At 44.4% G+C, this 12,965-nt stretch overlaps 1 protein-coding gene across 2 annotated transcripts in view; it reads left to right on the forward strand.

Moving 5' to 3' along the window:
• Nucleotides 1-11,342, forward strand: part of traf3ip2a (TRAF3 interacting protein 2a) — an 88,857-nt gene extending 77,515 nt beyond the window's left edge. For both annotated transcript variants that reach the window (XM_072551776.1, XM_072551785.1), the window contains one exon: nucleotides 8,911-11,342. In XM_072551776.1, the coding sequence (XP_072407877.1) occupies nucleotides 8,911-9,057 (147 nt within the window). In that variant the 3' untranslated portion in view covers nucleotides 9,058-11,342. The remainder of the gene's footprint in view (nucleotides 1-8,910) is intronic.
• Nucleotides 11,343-12,965: the final 1,623 nt, after the last annotated feature.

Here is a 12,965-nt window from a genome sequence, read left to right on the forward strand (position 1 = left end):
CACACACTCATACACATACTCTCACATGCACACAATCTCACACACACACTCTCTGTCACACACACACACACTTACACACACACACATACAAACACACTCACACACACTCTCTCTCACACATATACACTCTCTCACACACACTCTCACACACACTCACAGACACTCTCTCACACACACCCACACTCTCTCACACACACATTTACACACACTTACACACACACACTCTCTCTCACACACAAACTCCCTAACACACACACACTCTATCACACACACACACACATACACTCTCTCTCACACATACACACACTTACACACACACTCTCTCACACACACACACTTACACACATACACACTCTCACACACACAAACTCTCTCACACACACACTCTATCATATACACACTTACACACACATACACACACATACACACACTTACACTCTCTCTCACACATACACACACTTACACACACACTCTCTCACACACACGCTGTCACACACACACAAACTTACACACATACACACTCTCTCTCACACACACACTCTCACACACACCCTCTATCACACACACACATACACACACATACACTCTCTCACACACACTCGCACATACACACACTCTCACACACACACTCTCTCACACACACATTCACACACTCACACACACATTCACACACTCACTCACATACACACTCTCACACATCCACACACACACACACTCTCTCACACACACACTCTCACATTCACTCACACTTACACACACACGGACACTCTCACACACACACACTTGCACACACACACACTCTCTCACAAACACACTCTCTCTCACACACACGCACTTACACACACACACTCTCACACTTACACACACGCATACACACACACACTCTCTCACACACACACACTCTGACGTACACACACACACACACTCTCTCTCACACACTCTCTCTCGCACACACACACTTACACACTCACACACTCTCTCACACACACATTCACACTCTCTCACACACACTCTCTCTCACACACATACACAGACACACATACACACTCTCACACACACATTCACACTCTCACACACACACTCTCTCACACACACTTACGCACACACACACACTCATACACATACTCTCACATGCACACAATCTCACACACACACTCTCTGTCACACACACACAAACTCTCTCTCACACACACACTCTATCAAACACACACACTCACACACACACACACTCTGTCACACACACACACACACTTACACACACACATACAAACACACTCACACACACTCTCTCTCACACATATACACTCTCTCACACACACTCTCACACACACTCACAGACACTCTCTCACACACACCCACACTCTCTCACACACGCATTTACACACACTTACACACACACACTCTCTCTCTCACACACAAACTCCCTAACACACACACACTCTATCACACACACTCTATCACACACACACACTTACACACACATACACACACACATACACTCTCTCTCACACATACACACACTTACACACACACTCTCTCACACACACACTCTCACACACACACACTTACACACATACACACTCTCACACACACAAACTCTCTCACACACACACTCTATCACACACACACATACACTCTCACACACTCACACACACACACTCTCTCACACACATATTCACACACTCACACACACACTCACACACACATACACTCACACACACACTCTCACACATACACACACATACTCTCTTTCACACACACTCTCATACACACTCACACTTGCACACACACACTCTCTCTCACAAACACACACTCTCTCTCACACACACACTTTCACACACACACTCATTCACACGCACACACACACTCTCTCACACACAAGCGCATACACACACACTCACACACACACTCTCACATACACACACACTCTCACACACACACTCTCTCGCACACACACACTTACACACACATTCACACTCTCTCTCACACACACATACATACACACACACACACTCTCACATGCACACAATCTCACACACACACTCTGTCACACACACACAAACTCTCTCACACACACATTCTATCAAACACACACACTCACGCACACACACACACTGTCACACACACACGCTTACACACACATACAGACACACTCACACACACACTCTCTCACACACACACTTACACACACTTACACTCTCACACACACTCACACACACTCTCTCACACACACACACACACACTCACACACACAAACTCTCTCACACACACACACTCTATCAAACACACACACTCACACACACACACACTCTGTCACACACTCACACACTTACACACACACACATACAAACACACTCACACACACTCTCTCTCACACATATACACTCTCTCACACACACTCTCACACACACTCACAGACACTCTCTCACACACACCCACACTCTCTCACACACGCATTTACACACACTTACACACACACTCTCTCTCTCTCACACACAAACTCCCTAACACACACACACTCTATCACACACACTCTATCACACACACACACTTACACACACATACACACACATACACTCTCTCTCACACATACACACACTTACACACACACTCTCTCACACACACACTCTCACACACACACACTTACACACATACACACTCTCACACACACAAACTCTCTCACACACACACTCTATCACACACACACATACACTCTCACACACTCGCACACACACACTCTCTCACACACATATTCACACACTCACACACACACTCACACACACACATACACTCACACACACACTCTCACACATACACACACATACTCTCTCTCACACACACTCTCATACACACTCACACTTGCACACACACACTCTCTCTCACAAACACACACTCTCTCTCACACACACACTTTCACACACACACTCATTCACACGCACACACACACTCTCTCACACACACAAGCGCATACACACACACTCACACACACACTCTCACATACACACACACTCTCACACACACACACTCTCTCGCACACACACACTTACACACACATTCACACTCTCTCTCACACACACTCTCTCACACACACATACACACTCTCACATGCACACAATCTCACACACACACTCTGTCACACACACACAAACTCTCTCACACACACATTCTATCAAACACACACACTTACGCACACACACACACTGTCACACACACACACGCTTACACACACATACAGACACACACACTTACACTCTCACACACACTCACACACACACTCTCTCACACACACACACTCACACACACAAACTCTCTCACACACACCCTATCACACACACTCTATCACACACACACTTACACACACATACACTCTCTCTCACACATACACACACTTACACACACACTCTCTCACACACACTCTCATACACAAACACACTTACACACAAACACACTTTCTCTCACACACACAAACTCTCCCACACACACACTCACACGCACACTCACACGCACACTCACACACACACAAACACACTTACACACATACACACATACACACTTACACACACACACACTCACACACACTCTCACCCACACAAACACTTGCACACACACATACTCTCTCTCACACACACACTCACACACACACACACTCTCTCTCTCTCACTCACATGCACAACACACACACAATTACAAACAACACACACACGCTTACACACACATACACACACACTCTCACACTTACACACACGCATACACACACAGACTCTCTCACACACACACACTCTGACGTACACACACACACACTCTCTCTCACACACACTCTCTCTCGCACGCACACACTTACACACTCACACACTCTCTCACACACACATTCACACTCTCTCACACACACTCTCTCTCACACACATACACAGACACACACAGACACTCTCACACACACATTCACACTCTCTCTCACACACACACTCTCTCACACACACTTACGCACACACACACTCATACACATACTCTCACATGCACACAATCTCACACACACACTCTCTGTCACACACACACACACTTACACACACACACATACAAACACACTCACACACACTCTCTCTCACACATATACACTCTCTCACACACACTCTCACACACACTCACAGACACTCTCTCACACACACCCACACTCTCTCACACACACATTTACACACACTTACACACACACACTCTCTCTCACACACAAACTCCCTAACACACACACACTCTATCACACACACACACACATACACTCTCTCTCACACATACACACACTTACACACACACTCTCTCACACACACACACTTACACACATACACACTCTCACACACACAAACTCTCTCACACACACACTCTATCATATACACACTTACACACACATACACACACATACGCACACTTACACTCTCTCTCACACATACACACACTTACACACACACTCTCACACACACGCTGTCACACACACACAAACTTACACACATACACACTCTCTCTCACACACACACTCTCACACACACCCTCTATCACACACACACATACACACACATACACTCTCTCACACACACTCGCACATACACACACTCTCACACACACACTCTCTCACACACACATTCACACACTCACACACACATTCACACACTCACTCACATACACACTCTCACACATCCACACACACACACACTCTCTCACACACACACTCTCACATTCACTCACACTTACACACACACGGACACTCTCACACACACACACTTGCACACACACACTCTCTCTCACAAACACACTCTCTCTCACACACACGCACTTACACACACACACTCTCACACTTACACACACGCATACACACACACACTCTCTCACACACACACACTCTGACGTACACACACACACACACTCTCTCTCACACACTCTCTCTCGCACACACACACTTACACACTCACACACTCTCTCACACACACATTCACACTCTCTCACACACACTCTCTCTCACACACATACACAGACACACATACACACTCTCACACACACATTCACACTCTCACACACACACTCTCTCACACACACTTACGCACACACACACACTCATACACATACTCTCACATGCACACAATCTCACACACACACTCTCTGTCACACACACACAAACTCTCTCTCACACACACTCTATCAAACACACACACTCACACACACACACACTTACACACACACATACAAACACACTCACACACACTCTCTCTCACACATATACACTCTCTCACACACACTCTCACACACACTCACAGACACTCTCTCACACACACCCACACTCTCTCACACACGCATTTACACACACTTACACACACACACTTACACACACACACTCTCTCTCTCACACACAAACTCCCTAACACACACACACTCTATCACACACACTCTATCACACACACACACTTACACACACATACACACACATACACTCTCTCTCACACATACACACACTTACACACACACTCTCTCACACACACACTCTCACACACACACACTTACACACATACACACTCTCACACACACAAACTCTCTCACACACACACTCTATCACACACACACATACACTCTCACACACTCACACACACACACTCTCTCACACACATATTCACACACTCACACACACACTCACACACACACATACACTCACACACACACTCTCACACATACACACACATACTCTCTTTCACACACACTCTCATACACACTCACACTTGCACACACACACTCTCTCTCACAAACACACACTCTCTCTCACACACACACTTTCACACACACACTCATTCACACGCACACACACACTCTCTCACACACAAGCGCATACACACACACTCACACACACACTCTCACATACACACACACTCTCACACACACACTCTCTCGCACACACACACTTACACACACATTCACACTCTCTCTCACACACACTCTCTCACACACACATACATACACACACACACACTCTCACATGCACACAATCTCACACACACACTCTGTCACACACACACAAACTCTCTCACACACACATTCTATCAAACACACACACTCACGCACACGCACACACTGTCACACACACACGCTTACACACACATACAGACACACTCACACACACACTCTCTCACACACACACTTACACACACTTACACTCTCACACACACTCACACACACTCTCTCACACACACACACACACTCACACACACAAACTCTCTCACACACACACACTCTATCAAACACACACACTCACACACACACACACTCTGTCACACACACACACACTTACACACACACACATACAAACACACTCACACACACTCTCTCTCACACATATACACTCTCTCACACACACTCTCACACACACTCACAGACACTCTCTCACACACACCCACACTCTCTCACACACGCATTTACACACACTTACACACACACTCTCTCTCTCTCACACACAAACTCCCTAACACACACACACTCTATCACACACACTCTATCACACACACACACTTACACACACATACACACACATACACTCTCTCTCACACATACACACACTTACACACACACTCTCTCACACACACACTCTCACACACACACACTTACACACATACACACTCTCACACACACAAACTCTCTCACACACACACTCTATCACACACACACATACACTCTCACACACTCGCACACACACACTCTCTCACACACATATTCACACACTCACACACACACTCACACACACACATACACTCACACACACACTCTCACACATACACACACATACTCTCTCTCACACACACTCTCATACACACTCACACTTGCACACACACACTCTCTCTCACAAACACACACTCTCTCTCACACACACACTTTCACACACACACTCATTCACACGCACACACACACTCTCTCACACACACAAGCGCATACACACACACTCACACACACACTCTCACATACACACACACTCTCACACACACACACTCTCTCGCACACACACACTTACACACACATTCACACTCTCTCTCACACACACTCTCTCACACACACATACACACTCTCACATGCACACAATCTCACACACACACTCTGTCACACACACACAAACTCTCTCACACACACATTCTATCAAACACACACACTTACGCACACACACACACTGTCACACACACACACGCTTACACACACATACAGACACACACACTTACACTCTCACACACACTCACACACACACTCTCTCACACACACACACTCACACACACAAACTCTCTCACACACACCCTATCACACACACTCTATCACACACACACTTACACACACATACACTCTCTCTCACACATACACACACTTACACACACACTCTCTCACACACACTCTCATACACAAACACACTTACACACAAACACACTTTCTCTCACACACAAACTCTCCCACACACACACTCACACGCACACTCACACGCACACTCACACACACACAAACACACTTACACACATACACACATACACACTTACACACACACACACTCACACACACTCTCACCCACACAAACACTTGCACACACACATACTCTCTCTCACACACACACTCACACACACACACACTCTCTCTCTCTCACTCACATGCACAACACACACACAATTACAAACAACACACACACGCTTACACACACATACACACACACTCTCACACACACTCTCTCACACACACACACTCTATCTCACACGCATGCACACACTTACACACACACTCTCTCACACACATACATACACTCTCTCACACACATACACACTCTCTCTCACACACACACACTCACACACAAGCTAACACGCACACACACACACACATTCTCTCACACACGCACACACACTCTCTCACACACACACTTACACACTCTCTCACACACACACTCTCACACATACACACTCTCACACATATACACTCACGCAAACACACACTCACACACACACATACACACCCTCTCTCACACACTTACACACACACACTCTCTCACATACACACACTCTCTCACACACACTTACACACACACTCTGTCTCTCACACACACTCACACACACACACAGACTCGCACACACACACTCACACACACATACTCTCTCACTCACATACACAACGCACACACACAACACACACACAATTACACACACGCACACACACACTCACACACACACTCTGTCACACACACTCACACACACATTCTCTCTCACACACACACTCTCTCTCACACACACACACACTCACACACACACACTCTCACGCACACACTCTCACACGCATGCACACACACACACTCTCACACACATACATACACTCACACACATACACACTCTCACACACACACACTCTCACACACACTCTCTCACACACGCACACACATTCTCTCTCACACACACACTTACACACACACTGTCTCACACTCACACACACTCTCACACATACACTCTCACACATACACACTCTCACGCACACACACACACCCTCTCTCACACACTTACACACACACACTCTCTCACACACTTACACACACACATACACCCACACTCTCTCTTACACACACTCACACACACACACAGACTCGCACACACACACTCACAAACACACACTCACGCACACACACACTTACACACACACATACTCTCTCACTCACACACACAACGCACACACAGAACACACACACAATTACACACACATGCACACACACACACAATTACACACACACAATCAGTACTATACCAGAGGTTTTTAGTTTTTAGTCCAATGTCATTTGGAACAAAGTAAATGAATACTATGCACTTCACTGTCTTGTTTTCCATCATTCTATGTTTGTTACATACTGACTGTAAACCTTTCCTTTCATTCCAGGCTCATGTACCCAAATGGCTACAGAACACACACATTTATAATTGGCCAAGAGATCAGAAGCGAATCCTCCTCCGATTGCTGAGAGAAGAGGAGTATGTTGCTCCACCAGTTGGACCATTACCCACCATTCATACTGTCCCACTTTAAGCCTCTGACCTTGTTCCTGTTCAATTCGCTTACAATGGCTGCTCTTTCCTCAGTGCAAACACTTAGATGAGAGGGGCCTGACTGTATGGAGTTATTGTGGTTTATCTGAACCATGCCAAGCTGGCTCAGTGCTGCAGGCAGTGATTTCTCTCTTGATATATAATGGGGTGGCTTCAGATGTTAATTGGCTGTTTAATCTACTGAACAGTTGCTCTGCATCAAGGTAACAATGCTGGAACCAGACATGACCCACGGGTATTTGAAAAACACTTCTATGTTCAAGGCAACAGGATTTCAGCAACATTTAATCATTCAATACATATTCAGACAGTACTACATTCAAATCCAATTCAAGCTGTTTCAATTTTGCTCAAAGGGAGATTGTGTGTTAAAGAGGACAATGTGCAATAGATGTTGTATAATACTTAGTTGATGGTAAATACATGTCCATGTACTCCTTGGAAAAACGGATATTAACAATGGGACAACATTTTGTGTTTCTGTCGGTCTCCCAAGGAAATGCCTCCCAAGTGATTTTTTTTAAAAATAAAATGTCTCTTGAGTTGTCTCTGAAGTAATGATGAGAGTCGGGTCAACTCACATACTATTGTTGGTGGTGGATTCACCACAGCAGGAGGAACACCAGCCTATCTGTTTGTTTTCAGATTGGCCACAAGCACCAGGAGAACACTCAGGTAGACCATGCCCTGATCTCTATGGCCACATCAATAAGTTTCTGATTGGTTCCAACCTCACTGTTGTTTTCTGCAAAAGAGTACAATTCATTGGTTTTATTTCTTCCATCCCAATTTCCGGAGTCAGAAAGCTTTCAACTATGGAGCGTGTCAAAGCTGGACTTGTAGGGGAGGTGAGGCCTTATGGGATTATCGCTGGACTATTAATCCAGAGGACCCAGGTAATGTCCTGGCAACCCAGGTTCAAATCCTGTCAAGGCAGACGGTGGAATTCACGTTCAATAACAATCTGGAATTAAAAGTCTAAAAAATAGATGGTTAGATAAACCCCATTTGGTTCATTGATGACCTTTAGGGAAGAAAACTGTTATCCTTACCTGGTCTGTGTCTCCAGACTTGCAGCAATGAAGCTGACTCTGATCTACCCTCTGGGATGGCCAATAAATGCAACCTACCCAGTAAAGCCCTCATTCCATGAATGAAAACAAGAAAAAGAAACTCTAATCCTATCCTTACCCTAAGGTAGGTACATCCTTAAGTAAGGAAACTAAAACTCCAGGCATGTTCTTGACAAATTCCTTTATAATCGCAGCAAGGATCTTCTTACACCTATACTCCCATCTACATGCAATTTCTTAGTTTATCCAATATGCTGGCTGTTTGATTCATCTTAGATTCCATCTAACACTTCTCCACTCCCTTCACCTGGCTTTGCTCCTTTGTTTTTGTATCATCTCCTGCCTGGCTTTGTATTGGCTGAAAAATTAGATAAGTTAGATTAGTTAAGAGCAAGTGTAATTTCTCCAGCTCATTGATGTGGATCATAGATTAATCAACGATTGAGGAGCAATGACAACAGACTTCCCAGTGTTTCTCCAAGGCCAGGGGAACCGTACACCTTTGGCAAATTTCAGAAAATGGGGATGGCGGTACACAGGATAATATCAAAAAAATTGAAGGAAAATTCACAGAGTTAATATTTTCAAATCTTTGGGATGGCTGGTTCCTTGGTGAGGCACAAATGGAAATATTCCTTTCCTCGTTCTGTAATCTCTAAGCAAAACACAATGATGCATCAACCGTGTTAACAAACTGTCACAATTATTGGTTGAAGACACTACTCTCATGAATAAACAGTTAGTAAACTTAGAGAATTTGTTTTCAACTGTCATAATGATGTAAATTGCGTGCATGACATGATGTCGCTTCTGAACCTTTCCTCTCCAAATTTTTGTAAACAAAACATTATTGTGAACGTGCTTTTAAAGGGTGGGTGGGGGCTTGGTGAGACAGTGACGTCTCCAGCAGAGAAAAAGAAAACTACAGACACTACAGTCTGTAGTGTCTACAAAACTACAGTCTGAAACTCTAGTCCCCACAGCACTATTATGTGTATAGGAATGTTATCCTCAGTTACTAGTGGAATTTTACTTGCTTCCCACTCTCCTATCATTTAATTGTAACAACTTACTACTTTTGTATCAAGCATTCATTACCTGATGTAAAATATATTTTTAGTTGAGATGAAAACGTTCCTGTTTTGTGGTTTACACGGAAGTTTACACAGATTTTGTAACCAACTGGGGTCAGCTTGGGTCAGCTTCTCCAATGGTAATTTTAAAAAGATTTTTAAAGTAAATAAAAATTAAAATAAAATTTGTTTAAAATATAAACTGATTTTGCCTGGTGTCAAAAGGCCAATAACTGCATTCAAAAAGTTGTCAGTTGACTCTGGAAGCTTGGCTGCACATCAAAAGCAGTGAACTCTTACATATATCATTTCTTATTTTCTCACCATATATCCAAGATTCAACATTACTGCCACACTGACCTCAAAAAGGACACGTATTTTCAACCTTCAGCCTCTTTTTAATGACACAAATATTAGAGTGGAATAAAGCTTTCTCTCTGAAGAATGCAAAATTCATTTGACCCCAAAGACACAGCTGATCCATATGGATGGCACAGTGGCTCAGTGGTTAGCACTGCTGCCTTACAGCACCAGGGACCTGGGTTCAATTCCAGCCTTGGGTGACTGTCTTTGTGGAGTTTCCTCCCACAGTCCAAAATTGGCTTCGCTAAATCACCCATAGTGTTGGGTGCAGTAGTCAGGGCTCAATGTAGGGACTGGGTCTGGGTGGGTTACTCTTTGGAGGGTTGGTGTGGACTTGTTTCCATACCATAGGGAATCTAATCTAAATGAGCCCTGGTCACACACTGGAATTTCATTGCTGTGTTGGAGATCAAAATTCAAGTGGGCTTGACATCTCAATTGGCGTGTAGAATGTCTGTTGGCCATAACTAATTACCCCATGATCCCAGTGATTGTGACACATTCTTGTAATAAAACCTGTCCTCGGTTAACACAGTATTCAGCTCAGTGTGAAAACTGACAATTCAGTGAAACTGATACACAGTATAGAAACATATAGATTGACTTTCTGTTCAGATACTTGGGTCATGTTCACCTATTTGAGGTTGGTGTTTATGATAGGATACAGCTCTGCCAAGCCTAGCAATCCACTGTAACCTTTCGGATGTGTGTGGCCTAATCTGGGAATTGAGTGCCACCAAGTCAGAGGTCAGTAAAACAATAGGTTCTCTTCAACCACCTCCACCATGCCCAACAATGCCCCTTACATGCCCCATGAAACTATAGCCACAAATGGCCCCACGCTTGAGGAAAATTAACTCAGAAGAGTGATTACTTCTTTCCATGGTGAAGGGGTTACCTGTTTCATTTACCAATGGGACACAGCCCCATCCAAATCCTTTATTACAATGGAGCTGAGGAGAAGCAGCAGATCATGGTGCAACACTATCGATCTCCCTGAGCACTGAGGCCAGTGTTCTATTCTGCAATAGCAGAAGAGCAACTTGTCTAGCATTCTGACAAAGCCTGTCACCAGCTGAGATTTTAAATCATTTCAATGTCACTTTTTTTTTAAACATGTTGCCAACTCTGGGACTGATTTTGTACATTTTTGAATCACTGGACAAGGGAAGAAGGGAGTTCCCCATCTTATAAAAAGCCAAACATTATGAAAACAAAAGGTGATAACATCTACTGACGTCAGGAAGTTCTGAAGTCCAAAATCTCAAATAAAATCCCCCAATGCAGTGAAATAAACCATAAAGCAATTTTTGTGTTGAGGGTCTCTGCCAATTGGTGTTCAAATGTCCTTGAGGTTGTAGATTTTAATTTGAAGAGAT

This window comes from Chiloscyllium punctatum, chromosome 3 (assembly GCF_047496795.1).
Source record: "Chiloscyllium punctatum isolate Juve2018m chromosome 3, sChiPun1.3, whole genome shotgun sequence".
NCBI classification, from domain to species: Eukaryota; Metazoa; Chordata; class Chondrichthyes; order Orectolobiformes; family Hemiscylliidae; genus Chiloscyllium; species Chiloscyllium punctatum.